The 26,467-nt window shown below is 40.5% G+C and overlaps 1 protein-coding gene and 1 non-coding gene across 2 annotated transcripts in view; both read right to left on the reverse strand.

The window, feature by feature from the left end:
- The window catches only part of LOC115053664 (NLR family CARD domain-containing protein 3-like), a 284,587-nt gene extending 260,443 nt beyond the window's left edge, over positions 1-24,144 (reverse strand). The window contains exons 1-6 of the mRNA XM_029518514.1: positions 23,740-24,144; positions 22,342-22,444; positions 21,829-21,966; positions 21,472-21,520; positions 20,495-20,735; positions 18,543-20,346 (exon numbers count right to left, since the gene is read on the reverse strand). Coding sequence (XP_029374374.1) covers positions 18,543-20,346; positions 20,495-20,735; positions 21,472-21,520; positions 21,829-21,966; positions 22,342-22,430 — 2,321 coding nt within the window. The 5' untranslated portion in view covers positions 22,431-22,444; positions 23,740-24,144. The remainder of the gene's footprint in view (positions 1-18,542; positions 20,347-20,494; positions 20,736-21,471; positions 21,521-21,828; positions 21,967-22,341; positions 22,445-23,739) is intronic.
- On the reverse strand, positions 10,259-10,341 carry trnag-gcc (transfer RNA glycine (anticodon GCC)). The gene has a single exon. It is a non-coding gene; the product is annotated as a tRNA-Gly (tRNA).
- Positions 24,145-26,467: the final 2,323 nt, after the last annotated feature.

Genomic DNA, 26,467 nt, shown 5'->3' on the forward strand with positions numbered 1-26,467 from the left:
GTCCAGTCAGTGTGGCAGAGAAATGTTGACCTACAGATTTAAAACTAAAAAAAACAATAAAAATCCTTCAGTGTTTCAATGACAGGAAATATTTTTCCTCACCAACATGGACAAATATATATTCAGTGGGGTCGGAATCATTCACTCTCAAACAATTTGATTCGATTACGATTTTTTGGGCTAAGATTCGTTTCAAAATGAGTCAGAATCTTTGCCTGCAACGAGGACGGGGCCTGTTGAATCTCTCTTTCCTCCATTATTCTAGTTCCTCCTAGTTTTGGTGCATTTTTCTTTCTTTGGGTACAGCACTAATATTCAGTGTTTTCCTGTTCCAACACAACTATAAAGTCAGGTGACTCAAACAGACTGAAAGATTCAGACCAAACTCAGCATGTTAAACGTGTTCATCGCTGAATGAAGTGAAAATGTTCCAGATGTTGTGAATCATGTGTTGACTTGATGAAACATTGAACGCTTTCAAGCAGTAACTTTGTCTCCTGAAGTCACATCTTTCATTCTTTACTCAGGTTGAAGAACTGCAGTCTGTCAGAGATCAGCTGTTCTTCTCTGGTCTCAGCTCTGAAGTCCAACCCCTCCCATCTCAGAGAACTAGACCTGAGTTGGAATGACCTGAAGGATTCAGACCTGAAGGATCTGTCTGATCTTGTGAAGAGTCCAAACTTCAGACTGGAGACTCTGAGGTCAGACTCATGTTTTATTTCTGCTACAGTTGGACTCAGTTCATGTTCCTTTCAGTAATATTGTTTCACTCTAACCCTCAGTGAAGCTGTGAGAGGAGAACAGAAACAGATTTCAGAATTAGACAGAAAGACAGAGAGAAAACAGTCAGCCAATCAGATCAGTCAGAGGACTGTTGTGATCATGTGACCATCAAATGAAGCAGATTCCAGCTGAAGAACTCAGAGATGTTCAGATTCTGGTCCTCGTCCATCAAACTGTCAGATCTGAGCTGAGACTGTTTGTTCTCTGATCAGGTTTATCTGTCACAGCTCTGAGATCAGTCTGACTGAAAGCTGCACATCACTGATCTTCTTTCATCACACTGTCACCATGTGGTCTTTCTGCAGACCAGAATCCCGTCTGCCTGTCTGTCTGTCTGTCTGTCTGTCTGAGTCTCTCAGTTTAAATGGACCTTCAGTAAATCATCAGTAAAGTGATGAACCTTCATGACTCAGCTCTTTATCTCCACTGTGGACTCAGAGAAATGTGCTGAGTCAGCAGACTTGAGGTCTGTGAGTTTCCAGCTCAGTGTGTTCACTCCAACACGTTAACATGAGCTGAGAGGAAGCAGCTGCTGCACATCTGGACTGAACAGGACTGAAGTCCCTGCAGGTCTTTATGCTGGATCTGCATCACTGACTGACAGCTGATGGACAGAGTCAGGAAACACTGATGGATCTGCTCTCTTCTTCTTCTCTCCACAGGTGCCGGAAGTGGCAGCTGTGAAGACAAAGTTGTGTGTTGATGGAGGATCAGCTGCTTCCTGATGATCCAGATGTTGCAGCAGCAGCTTGTCCAGACTCTGGACCATGTTCCTGGGAGGTGGAGAGGAGAGCTTCATCCAGCAGAGACTGACAGAGGAATCAGAACTGGTCTGAGAACAGAGTCCACCATGATCCCAGAGACTCCTCAAGTCCTCCTCTCCTCTCAGCCAGCTCCTCCAAACTCCACCTGGGGTTTAGGTTCAGCTTCTTCTGGACCCTTTGGGCTGCTTTGGGAACATTTCTACAAGCATTACTCTATAAAAGATGTCATTTTGTTGTGAAACATGTGACTGTCAGTCAGCACAGATTAAACTTTTGAATTGGCCCTTTCTTCCCTTCATAAAATGTAAATATGTTTTTTGAAAATAATTTTTCTGATCTTGAATATTTTTTTTAATAATCAGACTTTATTTTAATTTCTGGACTTACATTACACCAAAACATGTAAACATACACCAATAAACTGTGGTCTGCGTCGGGGGGAGCCAAAAGTAAAAATGAACTGAAATAGAAAATTATAATAAGAGTTAAGAAATATGGAACAGAAAAAACAGTGGCACAAAAAAAAACTCCCTCAGCATCAACTGATTTGGTCTGGGACTGTCTAATCCAATATGCCCTTTCACCTCTGAATCGTTAGAATTATATCCCAAGGCAGGTAATCTATCAGAGGCCGCCATATTTCCAAAAAATTATTTCCTTTTTACTTGGCACTTAGTCTTCCCATAGGAGGGACTCTAAAATTTTCAAATAACTCTTATTTTTATCCGCATTTGGCAAAAAACTCCATATATCAATAAATAATGGGATGCTAAAAGGACAGAACTCAATAGAGGACAGTTTTTATTAAAGTACTAAATGACCTTTGTGAGACAAACATAACCTGTTTTAAACTGAGTGTGTGTATGGATGCTGATGTGGCCTGTTTGAGGGATATATTCATGTTTATTTTTATCTTTTACCATGTAAAGCACTTTATGCAACATTGTTAATTGTTTAAAAAGGGCTGTATAAATAAACTAAATAAAGTTTAAAGCAGCAATTGATATGTTGGTTGGTTAATTGACTGATATAGTGATATAATACAGTCCAATAATGTTCTAGCAGAGTCGTGCAGCAGACTCTCAGCTCAGTGTGTGAATGTGCTGCTGCTGAACTGGGACTCATGAGTTCCACTCTGAACCAATGAGTCATGAATCATGAGTCTGATTGTGAACCAGTCTACAGTATGTGCTGTGGGTGAGTGACAGCTCATAGCGGGGAGGGAAAGGGAGTGAAACAGCAAACCAGAGCTGCTGCTTTTCCTCCTTCTTTCTATATGAACATGAGCACCATGATGCACACTGCTGTGTTCTCATATCAAGCTCATGTTCACCTTCTTTCTTTCACAGGGAGAACATGAAAGAAGCTGAAGCTGAACTCAGCCTTCCAACTTTAGTGCTCCGTGTCACAGACTGATCCATTTTCTGACGTTATAGTCCACACCAGGCTGCAGCCTCTCTGTGTGACACTTTGTTCATCATTATTTTCACACTTTAGTTCCTGCTTCTTTTCATTTAGGCTCCATGTAGGCTGTTCATGATGACTTTGTTTGTGTGTGGCTGTTTTCTTCTGAATGTGGGATCTCTGTCTGAATGAAAGTTTCACAATCACTGCCTCAGACTGCATTCAGAAGGAATTGTTGAAGTCATAGAAGCTGAAGAGTTGATGATCAGAGGCTGACAGCTAAAGGAAGCTAGAATGCACACTGCTCTCTGACAGAGTCGGCCTCCCTCCACATTTAGGAGGCTTTTTCACTTCTTACAACAGCTGACAAAGGGCTCATCTGGGATTTGAACCCCGGACCTGTCACACCCTGAGCCAGAATCATCCTGATTGTTCCTGGAATGGTTTGGTTAGTCAGAGTGTGTCTGTGTGTGTTCTTGTCTCTCTGAGTGGTTGGAAATGAAAATGGAGATCGGTAGAAGCAGATGACTCTGAGGATGAATGAATGTTTCACTGACAACATCGACAACTGTTGAAACACCTCACAACGAGGCTGTGTGACGTCACTGGAGATCAATAACATTTCCTGTCCTTCATCGCTCTCCCACGTGACACCAACTCAAACGTCTCATTCGCATTCGATTCAGCCGGAACGGCGCATGCGCACGAAGAAGCGCACGCTTGTCTCGCGAACGAATGAAGTGAAACACAAATCAGCTGTTATTGGACAAATAAGTGGCGTTAAATTGAACTAAAACTGAATCTATTGGTTTGTTCCTCCTTCTACTTATTAAAATGCGTCTTTTCCTGCTTTCACTCATTTTTGCAATCACAGACTGAGCGAAGCTGCGCACCTCGTCCACTGTGTGTGTGTGTGCGCGCGCTCTCTCTGCTGGTCTGAGCTCTCAGTTCATTTAAATGCTTTGTTGGATCTGTCTGTCTGTATCATGTCAGAAACTTTGAAACACTCTGAACTTCTTTAAAACACGGTGGATTTACTGATATGAAAGTGTCCATGATGGATTATTATAGAAAGATATCAGCTTTAATGTAAATACATTGTTGGATATAAACACAGAAATTACAATAATCATCTGTAAAACTTGTAAAAAAAATGTTGCCGTCTCACTCAGCGGAGGAACAAAGGAGGAGCTTGTGTTTGAACCTGTGTGAGAAAAACAGAAAAAAGAAGACTCTCCCTGGTTAGTTGCCACGTTATAAAATGCAGGAAGTGTTGAAGGCTGCTGATGACTGTAGATTCGTGACGTCATGGTAAAACCAGTTAAGTAAGCATTGGTGGTTCAGTGGTAGAATTCTCGCCACGCGGGAGGCCCGGGTTCGATTCCCGGCCAATGCAGAGTAACTCTTTACCAACATCCAGATGTTAGAAACAGTGCTGCTTAGAAAATACCCAGACAGACTCCAACACATGTGACTTTGTGAAACAACCAGTGGAGCCCCCTGGTGGTCAGTAGAAGTGCAGCCCCTCTGAGCTGGTGGCAGACCAAGGCTTCAGTCTGCACACATCTTCCACATGTGATGGCACACACACTGTGTATTGTGGCAACATCCGTCCCCTCAGAGAGAATCTGCTCTTTAACCCTCCTGTCGTTTTCACCCCCCGCCCCTTACTTTAGTGTTCCTGCTCTGTTTGATACGGTGGCCGGTAAGTGCAAAACTAAATTACAAAGTGCCAAACACTTTTACAAAGCGTCAAACTAATTTACATGTTGGGAAACATTTTTACATTTTATTCAACAAAATTACACAAGAAAAACACTTTTACCACGGACAAAACAAACTTACAAATTAGAAAACAAATTTACATGTTGCGAAACAAATTTCCAAACACAGAATCTTCCGGAAGAGGAATGTACCAAATGCCGGAAGTGATCCAGAAGAAGATTGACTGTGAACTCAAAAAGTTTGTATCGGTTTGTGTGGCGGGAAAACTTTGCAGAGTGAAAGTTTATGGCAGCATGGAGTAAATGATGTTTTGGCCGTTTTGTGGAAACGACTTGAGCCAATTTACGCGGTTGTGCTTTCCGTGCGGACGATCTGTAGAATGTTTAACGTTGATGAACGGACCAGACGGAAGGAGCACGCGCACAGGAGACATCTAATAAACAGCCGGAAAATGCTAAACAAGCTAAGTGTAGCATCGCGCTAACTAGCTGAAGCCGCTGTCAGACATGCAGTGAATTAAAGTGCACCGTTTCATTTTACAGCCAATCGTTGTCTTCACGGAATAGCAACGCGTTTAGTTAGTATGCGTTGCTAGTTTTTTATTTATTTATTTGTTAGGCTTTCAGTTATGCTAAATGCACAATTGTTGCTGATTGTTTTAGCTGCTGCTAACTTTCTGTTTTGATACGGAACTCCGTTCATTCCAGCAGAACAACCATGAACATCATATAAACAATTCATGGAGGACAGAAAGTCAAAGTCAAAAGAACTGTAGGCCGAAAGGAAACAGGTCCAGGTACGTGTGTGGATATATCTGTAAAATATGGAAGTAAATATGTGTGTGTGTGAAATGAATGATATCTTTTTGTTATTTTAGCAGATAAACATGGATTGATGGCGCCACATGGAGCTGATTTAAAAGCTCAGAGAGGGAAAACACTCCCATTATATACAGATCCGGAGGTAGCAGCACCTGATCTACTGAAGCATGATGGGAAGTTTACACGGTGCAAACATCAGCCTGCGGACTCTTCAAAGGATGATTCCTCTCCAAACGCCATCAGGTTGGAACTTCGTGGACCTGGACAACTGTTTGGCTATCGGACGATGTGGCAGGTACTCAGACAAAAGTCCAATCTTCGAGTGAAGAGAGATGATGTGATGAATGAGAGAGCACGCAGAAGGTTTCTAAGAAGAAGCTGCTACTCAATGGGAGCGAACTGTATGTGGCATGCAGATGGTTCTGATAAACTGGCTCTCTCAGGACGCATGGATGGATTTTTTCACCTAAAGTGCTGTGGCTCCAATGTGGACCGACAAATAACAAGAAGCCAACAGTGATCGCTGAGAATCTCCTCTCATGAGACTGAGGACTGATTGTGGCACGGAGAATGGCATTATGGCTGCCATTCAGTCTCCCCTACGCCTCCATCATGATGACTGCTGCTCTGGGCCGTCCAGCCACATGTATGGCTCATCCACGAATAAGCAGCGTGTTGAATCCTGGTGGGCCATATTTAGAAGGGGAAGGTAAGTGGCCTTCATGAAGTCATTTTATTATGACTGACCTTTCATTTGATTTTTATCTTTATGTTCTATCGCAGATTAACTCCTCTGAACATATATAATAACTGAGGCTGGGACTTTAACGCGTTCATTTCAAAGCCTTTAATTAATATTTTTTGATGGAGTTCCACTTCTACTAATAATATATATTTACTTCCGATTCTATCCATTTCTACAGGTCTCAGTTCTGGATGGAGTTGTTTGCTGGATACTTCAACGGGAGCCATGAGCATCAGTGCCTTCTGAGATGTTGCTATGGTGATGTTGGATGAGTGTGTGAGACTGTGGAACAGTCACAGGATTCACACTTCCAGAACAGCATCATGTCCAATGAACTGTACTGCTGACCACACAGGTAATATTGGTGATGATTGATATTTCCATGTTTGTTTTATTATTATTTTATTGATTAAATGTAAATAAATAATATAAATGCTATTTATTGTATCTAACACAGATTTGGCTCCACAGACTGGATTTGAGATTAAACCAGCTGATTTGGATGCTGTTCCAGAGGCGAGCCTGTCAATAGCTCCATGTGGGGACTCAAACATGCAGGAGGACTTTGACTTTGTTATGGAGCACAAACAACTACAGAAGCCAGAGAACTGGGAGTCTGCAACAGAACTGTACATGAAGCTGAAAGAAACTGCTCAGCTGTGAGTCAGTGAAAAAGGGAATTTTCCCTTCCTGCATTATCAAGTGCTTACTCATTGGGGTCTGTTCTATTTTTTTTTTTTTTTTTCTATTATCTTTTTTGAATATACGTCAAGAGCCATGAGATGACTGTGTTGTGATTTAGTACTAGACAAATAACACAGAATTGAATCAAATATTACCATGACTAAAAAACATGCAATTTTCCTGTTTTAAGATAGTTTGAGGAGGAAAAAAAAAATCATGACCAATCTGTCATAGATGCAATCAGAAGGCAATATTTGCGTTTGTTTTTTTATTGTTTGTGAACATAACATTTGCATTCCCATTGTTTCATTTCTTCAGATGAACAGGTACCAGAATCATTTGGAAACATCACAAGGAAAAGTGAATGACAAGCTATGAAATCTGAGTTGGAGTGGTGGAACACTGCAGTCTGTCTGAACAGTGAGTGTCTTTTCAGAGTGGCACAGGACAGGGGCCAGCAAAGTAGGCTGTTGCTGCAGTGCAGTCAGAAACTGAAGAGCTGAAAGACCATCTTTGAATCTAAAAAGTGACCACAAACATTGTTTCACATTTAAATGACCTAAAGAAACTTCAATGTTTTCTAAAATGACTATCCACCCAAACATATAGAAATGAGTAAAAATGGTTGTGTTGAACATTACTGATTTAAAGAAGAACTCTGTGTCTTGCTTTGCACTTGGCAGGGTAAATGTTTTTGAAAAATAGTTCAAGCAACAAAGCGTGTCATGTGATATATAAAGTTAATGATCATTAACCATTAGTATTGTTTACATCTAACCCTGTTCATACCATTTGCATTATACACCAAGAACTGATGTCCTTCTGGTCCATCAGAAATGGGCCGGTCTTTCAGATGTTTCATCAGTAGAGTTAAAAACTCTCGTCTCGGCCTACCTGTGTCAATTCCTTCTTCCAAAACAGCAGCATCATCTGTGAATTTTACCAGCATGTCACAAGTTTCAGAATATGTTGAACATCTTACAAATGCAAATATCTTTCCCATGTAATCAATAAAGTAAAATTAAAATTAAGTGAGTCGCTGTTTTTTTACTTACCCGTAGCAAGTACTCCTGACTGGATTTGTTTCAGGTGGATCCAGATCCTCAGTGTCAGATATTACTATCTGAAAAACAAATGAAAATGTCTGAAACAACACACTGAAAGCAAAGAACATCAGGCTGCCATAATCTGCCTTAATACCTGTCCAGGCTGAGCTGTGGATGAATCTCTGAAACATGATAAAATTGATAAACTGATGAACTTTATGATACAGAGTATAACAGAGCTTTGAGTAACATTTAGAGGTAGAGAGGAACCATCAGATTTATAAATAAGAGATTATTTTTTTATAAATGATATTACATGTATGATATTTTCTACCACATGTTCATCACAATCACATCAACAACTTAAAGACAAATGACTTCTTTTGTAAAAACTAATACCTACCCTTTATCTTCAGGTTTGTGTGGGAGAACTGTGTTTTTTTTGGTTCAAAAACCTGAGAAGAAAAGCACACAATTGTCAGCAACTTTAAACAGCTTCCATTATTGTTCCCTCACCACATACAGTATATATCAATGGTGAAAGGTTATCAGGGTGTCTGATTGGAATAGTAAATGCCAAATAATCAAGACTTGGTTCTTAGACTTAATGCTTGAAACCAAATGCACATCCTATCAATAAATAAATAAATAAAAAAACTGAATCAAAGTACAAAATGTAAAAATGAACGTACCACAGTGTCAGCTGCATTGAATTCAGCTGTGCTCCTCGATGTGATGACAATTTCAGAATCAGAGTCTGATGTATCAACCTCTGTAGTAAAAACAAACAACACATTATTAATTATGCTACATCAGAGTAAATAAATATGTAAAAATATTGAATGAAGAGATCCACAAACCTCCTCTAAAGTGTGTTTCTCGGCAAATGAAAAAAGTGCCTTTCCTATTTCCTTTTTATATTCTGCCAGTTTGAATGGGCTTTCTGACCCAGGCACATGGAGCACCTCTGAACAGTCTGGATACAAAAGAAGGTCTGCTCCTTCATCCATCTTCTTGTTAAATGTTCTCATTTCTTGGACAGCTTGCTTCAGTAGATCAGGTGCTGCTACCTCCGGATCTGTATATAATGGGAGTGTTTTCCCTCTCTGAGCTTTTAAATCAGCTCCATGTGGCGCCATCAATCCATGTTTATCTGCTAAAATAACAAAAAGATATCATTCATTTCACACACACATATTTACTTCCATATTTTACAGATATATCCACACACGTACCTGGACCTGTTTCCTTTCGGCCCACAGTTCTTTTGACTTTGACTTTCTGTCCTCCATGAATTGTTTATATGATGTTCATGGTTGTTCTGCTGATATGAACGGAGTTCCGTATCAAAACAGAAAGTTAGCAGCAGCTAAAACAATCAGCAACAATTGTGCAATTAGCATAACTGAAATAAAAATACATAAATAAATGGGCTGCAAAATGAAACGGTGCACTTTAATTCACTGCATGTCTGACAGCGGCTTCAGCTAGTTAGCGCGATGCTACACTTAGCTTGTTTAGCATTTTCCGGCTGTTTATTAGATGTCTCCTGTGCGCGTGCTCCTTCCGTCTGGTCCGTTCATCAACGTTAAACATTCTACAGATCGTCCGCACGGAAAACACAACCGCGTAAATTGGCTCAAGTTGTTTCCACAAAACGGCCAAAACATTATTTACTCCATGCTGCCACAAACTTTCACTCTGCAAAGTTTTCCCGCCACACAAACCGATACAAACTTTTGCTCACAGTCAATCTTCTTCCGGATCACTTCCGGAATTTGGAACATTCCCCTTCCGGAAGATTCTGTCGTTTGGAAATTTGTTTTATAAAATGGAAGTTTGTTTTGTCCGTTGTAAAAGTGTTTTTCATATGTAATTTTGTTGAATAAAATGTAAAAATGTTTCCCCAATATGTAAATTTGTTTGACGCTTTGTAAAAATGTTTGGCACTTTGTAATTTAGTTTTGCACTTACCGGCCACCGTATCAAACAGAGCAGGAACACTAAAGTAAGGGGCGGGGGGTGAAAACGACAGGAGGGTTAAAGAGCAGATTCTCTCTGAGGGGACGGATGTTGCCACAATACACAGTGTGTGTGCCATCACATGTGGAAGATGTGTGCAGACTGAAGCCTTGGTCTGCCACCAGCTCAGAGGGGCTGCACTTCTACTGACCACCAGGGGGCTCCACTGGTTGTTTCACAAAGTCACAGTGTGTTGGAGTCTGTCAGGGTATTTTCCAAGCAGCACTGTGTTTCTAACATCTGGATGTTGGTAAAGAGTTACTCTGCATTGGCCGGGAATCGAACCCGGAATCGAACCCGGGCCTCCCGCGTGGCAGGCGAGAATTCTACCACTGAACCACCAATACTTATTTAACAACTTTCACCATTACGTTACAAATCTCCAGGCGTCCGCAGCCCTGTTTTTTATAATAATCCATCATGGACTGCTGGACACTTTGATATCAGTAAATCCAGCGTGTTTTAAAGAAGTTCAGAGTGTTTCAGAGTTTCTGACATGATACAGACAGACAGATCCAACAAAGCATTTAAATGAACTGAGAGCTCAGACCAGCAGAGAGAGAGCGCACACACACACACAGTGGATGAGGTGCGCAGCTTCGCTCAGTCTGTGATTCAAAAAATGAGTTAGCAGGAAAATAAGCATTTTAATAAGTAGAAGGAGGAACAAACCAACAGATTTGGTTTTCGTTCAATTTAACGCCACTTATTTGTCTAATAACAACTGATTTGTGTTTCACTGCGAGTGTGACGTTTGAGTTGGTGTCGCGTGGGAGAGCGATGAAGGACAGGAAATGCCTTTGATCCCCAGTGACGTCACACAGAAAACACAAAACAGACATCTGAGTATGTGGGAGGAACAAACCAACCGATTTGGTTTTAGTTCAATTAAACGCCACTTATTTGTCTAATAACAGCTGATTTGTGTTTTACTTCATTCGTTCGCGAGACGAGTGTGAGCTTCTCTGTGCGCATGCGCCATTCCGTCTGACTCTTTGACCCTTCCGTGTTTGATCTCCAGTGACGTCACACAGCCTCGCTGTGAGGTGAGTAAACAGTTGATGTTGTCAGTGAAACATTCATTCATCCTCAGAGTCATCTGCTTCTACCGATCTCCATTTTCATTTCCAGCCACTCAGAGAGACAAGAACACACACAGACACACTCTGACTAACCAAACCATTCCAGGAACAATCAGGATGATTCTGGCTCAGGGTGTGACAGGTCCGGGGTTCAAATCCCAGATGAGCCCTTTGTCAGCTGTTGTAAGAAGTGAAAAAGCCTCCTAAATGTGGAGGGAGGCCGACTCTGTCAGAGAGCAGTGTGCATTCTAGCTTCCTTTAGCTGTCAGCCTCTGATCATCAACTCTTCAGCTTCTATGACTTCAACAATTCCTTCTGAATGCAGTCTGAGGCAGTGATTGTGAAACTTTCATTCAGACAGAGATCCCACATTCAGAAGAAAACAGCCACACACAAACAAAGTCATCATGAACAGCCTACATGGAGCCTAAATGAAAAGAAGCAGGAACTAAAGTGTGAAAATAATGATGAACAAAGTGTCACACAGAGAGGCTGCAGCCTGGTGTGGACTATAACGTCAGAAAATGGATCAGTCTGTGACACGGAGCACTAAAGTTGGAAGGCTGAGTTCAGCTTCAGCTTCTTTCATGTTCTCCCTGTGAAAGAAAGAAGGTGAACATGAGCTTGATATGAGAACACAGCAGTGTGCATCATGGTGCTCATGTTCATATAGAAAGAAGGAGGAAAAGCAGCAGCTCTGGTTTGCTGTTTCACTCCCTTTCCCTCCCCGCTATGAGCTGTCACTCACCCACATTAAATTAGTAAATTATGGGACTGTATCATATCAATCTTTTAAACTTTATTTATAAAGCACTTTTCAAACAATTTACAATGTTGCACGAAGTGCTTCACACCTTAAAATATAAAAATAAAGAAGACAATATCCCCCACCTGGACCAGATCACAATCCAGACAGACAGAGACACTCAGATTAAAGCAGGACTTTGTTTGTCGCACAAAGGTTATTTAGTACATTAAGTAAAAATTGTGCTTTCAAAAGATAAACTGCTGCAGTGTCCTCTGAGTTCAGCCCTTTCAGCATCCTGTTATTTATTTAAATAAGAATTTTTTTGCAACATGTTAAAAATAAGAATTATTTGAGAAAATCAAAAACAAAAAAAAAAAACAACAACAACAAAAAAAAAAAGACCATTCACATTTTATGACGGGAAGGGCCAATTTAAAAGCTTAATCCATGCTGACTGACAGTCACATGTTTCACAACAAAGTGACATCTTTTATAGAGTAATGCTTGTAGAAATGTTCTCAAAGCAGCCCAAAGGGTCCAGAAGAAGCTGAACCTAAACCCCAGGTGGAGTTTGGAGGAGCTGGCTGAGAGGAGAGGAGGACTTGAGGAGTCTCTGGGATCATGGTGGACTGGACTCTGTTCTCAGACCAGTTCTGATTCCTCTGTCAGTCTCTGCTGGATGAAGCTCTCCTCTCCACCTCCCAGGAACATGGTCCAGAGTCTGGACAAGCTGCTGCTGCAACATCTGGATCATCAGGAAGCAGTTGATCCTCCATCACACAAACACCTTCCTCTTCACTGCCTCCACCTGTGTAGAGAAGAAGAGAGCAGATCCATCAGTGTTTCCTGACTCTGTCCATCAGCTGTCAGTCAGTGATGCAGATCCAGCATAAAGACCTGCAGGGACTTCAGTCCTGTTCAGTCCAGATGTGCAGCAGCTGCTTCCTCTCAGCTCATGTTAACGTGTTGGAGTGAACACACTGAGCTGGAAACTCACAGACCTCAAGTCTGCTGACTCAGCACATTTCTCTGAGTCCACAGTGGAGATAAAGAGCTGAGTCATGAAGGTTCATCACTTTACTGATGATTTACTGAAGGTCCATTTAAACTGAGGGACTCAGACAGACAGACAGACAGACAGGCAGGCAGACAGACAGGATTCTGGTCTGCAGAAAGACCACATGGTGACAGTGTGATGAAAGAAGATCAGTGATGTGCAGCTTTCAGTCAGACTGATCTCAGAGCTGTGACAGATGAACCTGATCAGAGAACAAACAGTCTCAGCTCAGATCTGACAGTTTGATGGACGAGGACCAGAATCTGAACATCTCTGAGTTCTTCAGCTGGAATCTGCTTCATTTGATGGTCACATGATCACAACAGTCCTCTGACTGATCTGATTGGCTGACTGTTTTCTCTCCGTCTTTCTGTCTAATTGTGAAATCTGTTTCTGTTCTCCTCTCACAGCTTCACTGAGGGTTAGAGTGAAACAATATTACTGAAAGGAACATGAACTGAGTCCAACTGTCGTGGAAATAAAACATGAGTCTGACCTCAGAGTCTTCAGTCTGAAGTCTGGACTCTTCACAAAACCACACAGATCCTTCAGTCCTGAATCCTTCAGCTTGTTGTGACTCAGGTCCAGTTCTCTGAGATGGGAGGGGTTGGACTTCAGAGCTGAGCCCAGAGAAGAACAGCTGATCTTTGACAACCTGCAGTTGTCCAACCTGAGTAAAGAATAAAAGATATGACTTTAGGAGGTGAAATTCCTGCTTGAAAGTGTTTTGTCATCTGATATATGAGAGTTTAGGTTGTTACAACAGCCACTGGATGATTAAATACGTCTTATAAACCCATGTGGGTTGCACATTTTTATGAATGACACGCAAATAAATTAATAAATGAAATGAGCCACAGACTCAAATCTGCATACTAACATACAAATATATATGAATATATGATGTCCCCTTTCAAAAATACAAGATTGATTGATAAACTGCAAGCAATTAAAACGTCTGAATAAGGAATAAAGAATCAATTTTGAATCGAATCATAGCCACAAAAATCCAAATCGAATCGAATTGTTCCAGAGTGAATGATTCCGACCCCACTGAATATATATTTGTCCATGTAAGTGAGGAAAAATATTTCCTGTCATTGAAACACTGAAGGATTATTATTATTTTTTGAAGTTTTAAATCTGTAGTTCAACATTTCTCTGCCACACTGACTGGAATAAACCGGAGAAGAAGAAAACAGAAGTCAGCATGAAGATCCTCAGTGAGGATCAGTATAATATCAGTCTGATGTCTGCAGGTCAGAGTCACCACAACTGTAACATCATATTAATCTGAGAGCAGAAATAAAACATGAGTCTGACCTCAGAGTCTCCAGTCTGCAGTGAGGACTCTTCACAACATCAGACAGATCCTTCAGTCCTGAATCCTTCAGGTCGTTCAGACTCAGGTCCAGTTCTCTGAGATGGGAGGGGTTGGACTTCAGAGCTGAGACCAGAGAAGAACAGCTGATCTCTGACAATCTGCAGTTGTCCAACCTGAGTAAAGAATAAAAGATGTGACTTCAGGAGACAAAGTTCCTGCTTGAAAGCGTTCAATGTTTCATCAAGTCAACACATGATTCACAACATCTGGAACATTTTCACTTAATTCAGCGGTGACCACGTTTAACATGCTGAGTTTGGTCTGAATCTTTCATTCTGCTTGAGTCACATGACTTTATAGTCGTGTTGGAACAGGAAAACACTGAATATTAGTGCTGTACACCCAAAGGAAAAAAAAAAAAATAAATAAAATTATTGATATAAGATTCTAAATTTTCATTTACTATGATTCAGAATCGATTCAAAATGTCCCAAAATCGATTTAAAAAATAAAACAATGCCGAAAGACGCTGTCTGACGTCACCACAGAGCTGGTTCTGGAACATACACATGCACCAAAACAAGGAGGAAACTACAATAATGGAGGAAAGAGAGATTCAACAGGCCCCGTCCTCGTTGCAGGCAAAGATTCTGACTCATTTTGGTTTTTACTGAGCTTGACATGACTTATTTTATATCTTGCTGCTCAGAGTAGCAGTTGTGGTCCACACACATTTGAAAAGGCACTTTGCTTAAAATTTAAAAGGCAGCATGTTTAACTGCTCTTTTTTTTTTTAAGAGACATTTTTATTTTTGCTATTCAAGCAATATGTGATATTGTATTAAACAACAGTTGCAACAATTTCATCTGAGCATGAATAAATGTTTAAAACTTAATAAATGGGAAAAAGACACTTTAATGTCTCCATTCATCATTTTGTCTTGCAAAGCAGACTGGAGTAGATCATGAGGATCCTTTGCACACCTATAGATTGAAGCAGAAATGACTGAATCGAATTGTTTTGAATGGAAAATCATTTTGAATAAAGAATCAATTTTGAATCGAGTCATAGCCCCAAAAATCCAAATCGAATCGAATTGTTGGAGAGTGAATGATTCCGTCCCCACTGAATATATATTTGTCCATGTAAGTGAGGAGAAATATTTCCTGTCATTGAAACACTGAAGGATTTTTATGGTTTTATTTAAATCTGTAGTTCAACATTTCTCTGCCACACTGACTGGACTAAATCAGAGAAGAAAACAGACGTCAGCATGAAGATCCTCAGTGAGGATCAGTATAATATCAGCCTGATGTCTGCAGGTCAGAGTCACCACAACTGTAACATCATATTAATCTGAGAGCAGAAATAAAACATGAGTCTGACCTCAGAGTCTCCAGTCTGCAGTGAGGACTCTCCAGAAAACCACACAGATCCTTCAGTCCTGAATCCTTCAGGTCGTTCCAATTCAGGTCCAGTTCTCTGAGATGGGAGGGGTTGGACTTCAGAGCTGAGACCAGAGAAGAACAGCTGATCTCTGACAAACTGCAGTTCTCCAACCTGAGTAAAGAATAAAAGATGTGACTTTAGGAGGTGAAATTCCTGCTTGAAAGTGTTTTGTCATCTGTTCAGAGCGAATTATGTTTTAGTGAAGGGACTTGTGGTAGCTGATTTTATTTCTGTGGTTTGGGAAAGAAGGCAAAATATTTTTCTTTGGTTGATTGTTTTGTTTAAAATGTACCATTATGACTTGAGAAAAGGAAAAACATGTATTTGTGTATGTTTATATGGAGATATATGAGAGTTTATGTTGTTACAACAGCCACTGGATGATTAAATACGTCTTATAAATCCATGTGGGTTGGACATTTTTATGAATGACACGCAAATAAATTAATAAATGAAATGAACCACAGACTCAAATCTGCATACTAACATACAAATATATATGAATATATGATGTCCCCTTTCAAAAATACAAGATTGATTGATAAACTGCATGCAATTAAAACATCTTTTCCAATTTAATAAAAATAGAAGAAAAATAGAATAAAAGATGTGACTTCAGGAGACAAAGTTCCTGCTTGAAAGTGTTCAATGCTTCATCAAGTCAACACATGATTCACAACATCTGGAACATTTTCACTTAATTCAGCGGTGACCACGTTTAACATGCTGAGTTTGGTCTGAATCTTTCAGTCTGCTTGAGTCACATGACTTTATAGTTGTGTTGGAACAGGAAAACACTGAATATTAGTGCTGTACCCAACGGAAAAAAAAATAAATAAATAAAATTATTGATATAAGATTCAAAATTTTCATTTACTTTGATTCTGAATCGATTCAGAATGTCCCAAAAATCGATTTAAAAAATAAAACAATGTTGACAAAGACGCTGTCTGACGTCACCACGGAGCTGGTTCTGGAACATACACATGCACCAAAACAAGGAGGAAACTACAATAATGGAGGAAAGAGAGATTCAACAGGCCCCGTCCTCGTTGCAGGCAAAGATTCTGACTCATTTTGGTTTTTACTGAGCTTGACATGACTTATTTTATAGCTTGCTGCTCAGAGTAGCAGTTGTGGTCCACACACATTTGAAAAGGCACTTTCCTTAAAATTTAAATGGCAGCATGTTTAACTGCTCATTTTTTTTAAAGAGACTTTTGTTTTTGCTATTCAAGTAATATGTGATATTGTATTAAACAACAGTTGCAACAATTCCATCTGAGCATGGATAAATGTTTAAAACTTAATAAATGTGAAAAAGACACTTTAATATCGCCATTCATCATTTTGTCTTGCAAAGCAGACTGGAGTAGATCATGAGGATCCTTTGCACACCTGTAGATTGAAGCAGAAATGACTATGAATCGAATTTTTTTTTAATCGAAAATCATTTTGAATAAAGAATCAATTTTGAATTCAATCATAGCCCCAAAAATCCAAATCGAATCGAACTGTTCCAGAGTGAATGATTCCGACCCCACTGAATATACAGTATATGTCCATGTCAGTGAGGAGAAATATTTCCTGTCATTGAAACACTGAAGGATTTTTATGGTTTTATTTAAATCTGTAGTTCAACATTTCTCTGCCACACTGACTGGACTACATCAGAGAAGAAAACAGACGTCAGCATGAAGATCCTCAGTGAGGATCAGTATAATATCAGCCTGATGTCTGCAGGTCAGAGTCACCACAACTGTAACATCATATTAATCTGAGAGCAGAAATAAAACATGAGTCTGACCTCAGAGTCTCCAGTCTGCAGTGAGGACTCTCCAGAAAACCACACAGATCCTTCAGTCCTGAATCCTGCAGGTCGTTCCAACTAAGGTCCAGTTCTCTGAGATGGGAGGGGTTGGACTTCAGAGCTGAGACCAGAGAAGAACAGCTGATCTCTGACAAACTGCAGCTTCTTAACCTGAGTAAAGAAGAAAAGATGTGACTTTAGGAGACAAAGTTCCTGCTTAAAAGTGTTCAATGTTTCATCATCTGTTCAGAGCTGAAGGTTTAGAAAGTAGAAGTTGAGAAAATGAAAGTCAAACAGCTGAACCAACAGGAAGCAGCTTCACAACAGTCAAATACAAACAGTGAGAAGATTTAATGAGAAAATGAAACAACACCTGAAAGAACCTGAACTGACTCAAACTGTCAACATTGTGATTTGAACACATCAGAAATAACCAAACAGCAGAGTCAGCCTAACTTTATTTCTATCTCTGATTCTGACACATATGAACTCCTGTATAACAATCTGAGCTCTGGCAGGTAAGTCCACTCTAGAACCAGTGAAATAGTCTACAAACAGCAGAACAGCCCTTTACCTCCTGACAGGAAAGGGAGGGGGAAAGGAGTGTGCGTGGAAAAAATAAAAATAAAAATAAATAAATAAATAAACAAACAAATGAGATCCTCAGTGAACATAGAAGACACCACTACGAATCAAAATCTACAAACCTCTTCAGTTTTCAATTTTTACTCATTTAAATAAAAATGTATCATAAAAAACCAAATCCAGTTTTCATCTTCACATAAACATGAACTCTGACCTGAGTCCTTTGAGTTTACAGTTTGGATTCTCTAGTCGAGCAGACAGCAGCTTCACTCCTGAATCCTGCAGGTTGTTGTTACTCAGGTCCAGATCTCTCAGACTAGAGGACTGGGAGCTGAGGACTGAGGACAGAGCTTCACAGCTTCTGTCTGAGAGGTTACAGCTGCTCAGTCTGAAGAGGAATCAGCAAAATAAGATAAATTATTAAAGAAACATGTTTTTGATTCTCAACTAAAAAAAGATTCAGTTGATCTGGATTTATTTATTTGCACATACAGAACTTTGTTGGAGGCTTTGATCACTGGCAGCAGCCTCAGAAGAGCCTCCTCTGAAGCAGAGTATTTCTTCAGGTCAAACACGTCCAGATCTTTTTCTGATGACAGTAAGATGAAGACCAGAGCTGACCATTGAGCAGGAGACAGTTCATCTGTGGAGAGACGTCCTGATCTCAGGGACTGTTGGATCTCCTCCACCAGAGAACCATCATTCAGTTCATTCAGACAGTGAAACAGGTTGATACTTTTCTCTGGAGACAGATTCTCACTGATCTTTGTCTTGATGTACTGGACTGTTTTCTGATTGGTCTCTGAGCTACTTCCTGTCTGTGTCACCAGGCCTCGTAGGAGAGTTTGGTTGGTCTGCAGTGAAAGACCCAGAAGGAACCGGAGGAACAAATCCAGGTGTCCATGTGGACTCTGTAAGGCCTCATCCACAGCACTCTGGTAGAGAATCAAAGGTTCAGGTTTGTTCCTGAACAGTTTTGACCACAGGGACGTTGTTTGTTTTTCTGTCATCAGATTGACTTCAGAGCTGATGAAGGTCAGATGGACATGAAGAGCAGCCAGAAACTCCTGAACACTCAGATGGACGAAGCAGAAGACCTTGTCCTGGTACAGCCCTGTCTCCTCTTTGAAGATCTGTGTCAACACTCCTGAGTAAACTGATGCTGCTCTGATATCGATGCCACACTCTGTCAGGTCTGATTCATAGAAGATCAGGTTTCCTTTCTGCAGCTGCTCAAAAGCCACTTTTCCCAGAGACTCAATCATCTTCCTGGTCTCTGGACTCCAGTGTGGATCTGACTCAGCTCCTCCATCGTACTTGACCTTCTTCACTTTGGACTGAACCACCAGGAAGTGGATGTACATCTCAGTCAGGGTCTTGGGCAGCTCTCCTCCCTCTCTGGTCTTCAACACCTCCTCCAGAACTGTAGCAGTGATCCAGCAGAAGACTGGGATGTGGCACATGATGTGGAGGCTTCGTGAGGTCTTGATGTGGGAGATGATCCTGCTGGCCTGCTCCTCATGTCTGAACCTCTTCCTGAAGTACTCCTCCTTCTGGGGGTCATTGAACCCTCTGACCTCTGTCACCATGTCAACACACTGAGGAGGGATCTGATTGGCTGCTGCAGGTCGTGTGGTTATCCAGAGGCGAGCAGAGGGAAGCAGTTTCCCCCTGATGAGGTTTGTCAGCAGCACGTCCACTGAGGTGGACTCTGTAGGATCAGTCAGGACCTCAGTGTTGTGGAAGTCCAGAGGAAGTCGACACTCATCCAGACCGTCAAAGATGAACACAACCTGGAAGTGATCAAAGCTGCACATTCCTGCTTCTTTGGTTTCTGTGAAGAAGAGATGAACAAGTTCCACCAAGCTGAACTTCTTCTCTTTCAGCACATTAAGCTCTCTGAAGGTGAAGGGGAATGTGAACTCTATGTCCTGGTTGGCTTTGTCTTCAGCCCAGTCCAGAGTGAACTTCTGTGTTAAGATGGTTTTCCCAATGCCAGCCACTCCCTTTGTCATCACTGTTCTGATTGGTTGGTCTCTTCCAGGTGGGGGTTTAAAGATGTCTTCTTGTCTGATGCTTGTTTCTGCTCTGTCCTGTTTCCTGGATGCTGTTTCAATCTGTCTGACCTCATGTTCCTCATTGACCTCTCCAGTCCCTCCCTCTGTGATGTAGAGCTCTGTGTAGATCTGATTCAGAAGGGTTGGGTTTCCTGCTTTAGAGATCCCCTCAAACACACACTGGAACTTCTTCTTCAGGGAAGATTTGAGTTTATGCTGACAAACTAGAGCATGACTTTCTGAATAAACAAAGAACAAAAGAGATTAAAAACTTTAACTACAAGGTTAATTTTTGCATCTCCTAAGGAATAAGAATGATCATATTTCTCTCTGTCTCCTCAGACTTTAGTTAATGTCTAATTGATCCATCATGTTAAATCCTCTTACTGCTCTGCAGACAGTCAGCCAGCTCCTCCTGCTTCATCCTCTTCAGGAAGTTCACTGTGATCTTCAGAAATGCCTCTCTGCTCCTCCCCTTTTCCTCCTCTTTTCTTTTCCTCTTTTCCTCCTGCTTTTCATCCACCTCATCATCCTCATTCTTGATGAATTGTGGGTAATCTGGACTCAGACTCCTTTTCATTTTCTTCAGCTCGTTCTTAACATAACAGACGATGTTCTCCTCCAGCAGCTGGAACACAATAACATCCTGTGTAAAGTTCACTCTCAGTATAAACTGATGGATCAAAGCATCAGATCATCGGTCAGCAGAGTTCAACTTTAGCTGCTGCTGTATCATCTGCTGCCACGTCTCTTTCCAGAGCTACACAGAAAGATTCAGACCTGCTGACTTCACTAAACTAACTTCACTTAGATTCTGACAACACAGAGATCCCGATCATCACATGAAGACCAAACTGATACAGCCCTTCAACACATCAACTTAGGAAGTGAAAATTCAGGGTATTAACTGTGACTGTGGCTGAAGATGGATCAGACCACCTGAACTAGTTCACTGATGAATTATTCCATCTTTAAACCCTGTAGAGACAGAGTCCATGGAGGTCCAGGACTGAATCTGATTAACTTTGGTCTTTGTTATTAAGTCACAGCTGAAATCCTCAGGAAAACAACTAAATAAACCTTTCTTTTGGATTCATTGCAGATGAAGGAGGAGCAGAAATGTTTTGTAAAAGTCTCCAACAGACCATATTCATACAGAACATATCTGTTGAGGCTGATGGATTATTGCTCTGTGGTGAACTACAACTCCCAGTCCTCTCCCACTCTCTCCCACCCCAAACCTGTTCAATCCCAATTCAACTCCTGTCTGTCACAGAGTAAAGCTCTACTGGTCTAAAGAGTGCAGCTTCAAACTCAAGTCTTTGTTGGTGTCTGTTGTAGTCACTGGATGAACATTTACACACCATAAATATGGAGTCCAGGTCTGTTTGATGATGTTTGTCAGACTGAACTCTGAGGAGAAAAGACACAAACACACAGTTTGTTCCAGGAGTTTTCTATGAACAGCAGAGAAACTGATAGACAAGCTTTGATACCTTTAATGAGTCAGACAACAACAAATGATCAGCTTTTACCTTTTTTCTTTGATAAAGTAATCCAAAGACCAATCACTCTTCATGGACACACAACTGGACACAGCAGACTGTTGTCCTCCCTTGAAGTAAATAGGAGGATCCATAGACCGATCACTCTTCATGGACACACAACTGGATACAGCAAACTGTTGTCCTCCCTTGAAGTAAATAGGACGATCCATAGACCGATCACTCTTCATGGACACACAACTGGATACAGCAAACTGTTGTCCTCCCTTGAAGTAAATAGGACGATCCATAGACCGATCACTCTTCATGGACACACAGCTCAGTTCAGGAGAATCTGGTCTTGACTTCTGGTTACTAGTGGAAACCAAGTTGACATTAAAATAATCAACAAGCAAGAAACTGAGCAGAAACATAAGTTTTGAAGGAGTTCGATTTTCATTTTTGATCCAGAATATTTTATTGTGGGGTTTAATTTTAATTAAATTTACATATTACATAGACTTTTTGGATATTTTTCATTAACTCATATGAAGTATGATTATCATTATTACTCAATATCTTCAAATGTTGGTTGAGCTCCCTGTAAAAAAAAAAAAAAAGGACAAATAAAAAAGCAGCAGAAAAAGTTCAGCAATAAAAAACCTAAGTGACAGAGAGAGTGAATAATGATGGAGCAGTGATCTGAGTGCTGAGCTCTGACAGATGGACAGTTAGAGATCCTCATCTCACCTCTGAGCTTTGGTCTGACTCTCATGTTCCCCACACAGAGTGGTTTTAGAGGGAGGGGCTCCCTCCTCTCTGTCCTCACACTGATTCATAGCTGAGCCTCCACCTTCACAAACACAACAAAAAGCTTCATTCCAACAGGATTTACATCACAGGACACAATCACCATCATCATCTATGTCACTAACTTCAGCCTTTACCTGACTGGAAAAAAAAAAAAAAAACAGAAAATTGAGAAAGGACATTCAAGGTTTATGCTCATCCCAACATTCGATGTTTTATATTTGCCTTATATTTAAAACTTTAAATTGAATCAGATAAATTTATGTTTTGTAACATTTAAAGGCCAAACATTTTAATGAAATACATTTGAGGACAAAATTATTCCAAGCCATCAGTTCCATCTAAAGCAGTTTGACCTGTACAGAACAGAGGAGGTGGTTCTCTGATCTGATATTTAGGATGCACCTTAAACATGTTTCTTTCACAAATTAAATACTGTGCCTCCACAGCTTCATACACAAATCAATCTGATCTGTCAGTGATTTGCAAGTTCCAGAGAAATGTCTCTCAGATCTGACAGTTCTTCTCTCTGTCCACTAGATGGTGGTATCTAACTGTGGGATGGGTTGATGGATGATGCGATTTAATTCATGTTACTTGATTGATCAAAGAACTTCTGACAATGTAAAGGTTTCTGTTTTGCCTCAAATGATTCCCAACATTAAAAACTAGGAGTGCTGCTTTAAACCTTCACTGGCTTCACTGTATCTGGAAATACTCAGAGTGTACCATTAACAGGAAGAGTTCAATTCACTCAGCTCAGTTCATCAAAGGTTTCAGACCAGTTCTGACATGTTAGTTCTGTCATTGTGCAACAGAAACACCTACGCACCAGTTGGACCACAAGAAAATAAAGTTAACATTCACCATGAAAGTTAAGTTGATAAAAATTCTGTTTCATTTTAGATTAATTCGGAATGACCATTTAAAAATCTTTAAAAAAATATTTTAAAAAATCTGGTACAAGTCTGGTGCTTTGAATTCTTGACTTTACTCAGTGACTCTTACTTTATAGTAGAATAAGAATAAAAGTGAAGAAACTGTACTCTAAGTGCAGATAAAATACTGACAGATAAGGTTATTAAAAATAATAATCAGGGGTCATCTTCACATTACTTCCTGAAGAGTACAATATTTCCTATGCAAGTACAGTAATTAGACTATTTTATTTATTTAACTGCTCCGGGTCCAAGCAGCGACCTGCAGCAAAAGTCTGCTCACCACCGCATGTTGAGCTTTGACCCAGCTTGGCTATCAGAGGTGAAATATCCCCCCTGCCTGTACCAGACTGATAGTGGACTGATACTCCAAAGTATGACACATTAAAACCGCTCCAACCTGTTTTTGGTTTGTTGTTGTACTGCTGCTGTTTGTCAACGAGGTGTTACGGGTCACTAAAATAGGACCCCGATGGAGAAACAGATCCGGTAAAACCGAGTCCAACAGAAATAGTCCGGTAGGGATACAAAAGTCCAACAAAAAGAGGAAACACAGACTGAGCTGGACTTTCTGAAAAACTAACAAAGTAACAACAGAGAGAGAAAACAAAAGGCGAGGCTGAACAAACAGGGAACCAAGAGAGAGGCTGACTGAGAGACACCGGAGAACCTGAACGGAGAGAAAGACACGACGATAACAATATGAAATAAAACACAAATAAAAACAGTGAACGAGAGCAGCGGGAACAACAAGAACAGACAGGATACTCCGGCACTGAAGAGAAGTCCGAGGAGGGAATCTATGTGGGCTGATTGGCGGGAAATGCAGGACAGGTGTGCCTTATTAGGAGAGAGAGGACACGCCCACTGGGCCAGAACACAGGGGGGAGGGGCCGGGGGACACGTGACTTTAGCAACAAGGAAGCAGCTGACATACACAACCTTTATCATTCAGCCTGTTTCAGTCCACAGCTGTACTCTGCTGTTTTTGTTGGTTTACCTCTTCCACAAAACTTCAGGCTGCTCCAAAGGGAGACATGAAGACTGTGCAGAGAGACTGCTGTGTCCTTTTAATGGGACTTCAGTAGAGGAAGTTAGATGAGGATCCAGTCAGGTGCTGTTATATCAAACATTAATCACCAAAGTACAAGCTCGCTGTTAATTTGTAAAAAAGCTGCATTTTAAACCTTCAGTGCCCCCATTCTAAAGCAATAAACTCAGTCAAATCATTTTTGATAAAGAAATGAAGAAAGGAATACAAATGTTTTGGAGTTTTTTTTTTTTTTTTTTGTTTTCACTTTGTAAAAAAATTAATGAAACTCTATAAAACTGTGAAATGAACATATTGAAATTAATTGAGCTGCATCAGTCAGACTGTATCATAATGATTCTGAACCTTCCACTTGCTTGTCAAGGATAATTATATTGATAATAGTTTTTTATTTTTCCATTATTTGTTACATTTTTGCAGCACACAGTAAAAACGAATGTTAAACATTAATATAGAATATATATATTAATATATAAAATATGGTCTTTCATATTCCAAGGTACTGTGTGAACAGAAGAAAGCAAAGATGCAGATCATAAACAGTGTTCTACATTGCTCTGTGTGAGATTTGCATTTACAGACCTTTTTTAACATTGCTGAAGTTAGATGAGGATCCAGTCAGGTCTAGCAAATACAAATCACCCGAGTACAAGCTCGCTGTTCATTTGTAAAAAAAAGTTTCCTTTTAAACATCCAGTGCCTGCATTTTAAAGCATTAATCTCAAAGTCAGGTCACCCCTCGAGAAAGGAATACTTCAAAATACAAAAGTTTTGGGGGGAGTTATGTTTTCACTTTGTAAAAATATAGTCAAGCCTCCTTTTTAACATTGCAGCAAACAGCCAGCAAATCAATAAACAGCTAATACAGTCTGATTGAAACAGTAATTGTAGCTGTGCAGAGAGATGTGTCAATGAAGAATGGGGAATCAAAAAGAGAAAAGATTGTCGTGTTTAACATGGATGTGTGTTAATCATCATGTGTTGATTCAAACACCCTTACATGCCTCTGAAAAAAGGGAGAGTGGCTAAAATAAGATTTATTCCAGAGCTTTGCACTTCTGTGCTGCTTGTATGTTCTTCCTGTAAAAAAAAAAAAAAAAAAAAAAAAAAAAAGGAGGAAATTGAACATTTCCAAAACGCCCGTCCTTGATATGAGAACACAGTGTTCATCATGTACCGGCCTGCCCGGTGTGTGGCTGGTTCAGCCCGTGTTGTGCGGGGTGCTCCCGACAGGTCTGGGCGCGTTTGGTTGTTCAGGCCTCGTTGGTGCAGTAGGCAGCGCGTCAGTCTCATAATCTGAAGGTCGTGATTTCGAGCCTCACACGGGGCACGGCTTTAGTTAATAATGAGAAGTTAGGAGAACCTCAGTTCCTTTAACACTCTCTGGTTTACATGGCTTCTATGACATAGACGAGTATAAAGAATCTCATAACAGGTGTTATCTCACTCTTCCAGTTTAAAGGCACAACAGCTTGTGTTTTGATAAGCTGTTAACTCGCAGACTGCGGCTGCATTACTCTGGGACTTCCAACATTTACAACAGGTTTTTCTCCGAAACCGCAAAACTCCGACCTTTGAAACTTCAGGATGTGTTAGAAAACTAAATCACCTATTATATCATTACAGATGTAACACAGGAAATGATATGAAATGAAATGTTTGAATCGAAAAATTGTCCGAATAAATTATGCCAGTTGCCAGTATGTGTCACTTTCCTTACTGAGGAGTGACGTCAGAGCTCCGTCTCACTCAGCGGAGGAACAAAGGAGGAGCTTGTGTTTGAACCTGTGTGAGAAAAACAGAAAAAAGAAGACTCTTTAGCAATGCTGGGGATTGCACCAAAGGATTCATACATGGAAAGCACACATTCTACCACTGAGCTACATTCCCTGCATGGTGTGGCAGCTTTAGCTAACCAGATAGCTTCTGAGCTCCTGCGACAGCTAAAACAGCAATCTGTCTGATGAAACCTTTTGGATGAGATGAGCCCGTTGATAATGCTTACTTAAAAATACTTTAAACATGAGCTCTGTGTCACATTCATGCAGCTTGTGTAGAAACAGTTCATTCTGATGGA

Source organism: Echeneis naucrates, chromosome 2 (genome assembly GCF_900963305.1).
Source record: "Echeneis naucrates chromosome 2, fEcheNa1.1, whole genome shotgun sequence".
Taxonomy (NCBI): domain Eukaryota; kingdom Metazoa; phylum Chordata; class Actinopteri; order Carangiformes; family Echeneidae; genus Echeneis; species Echeneis naucrates.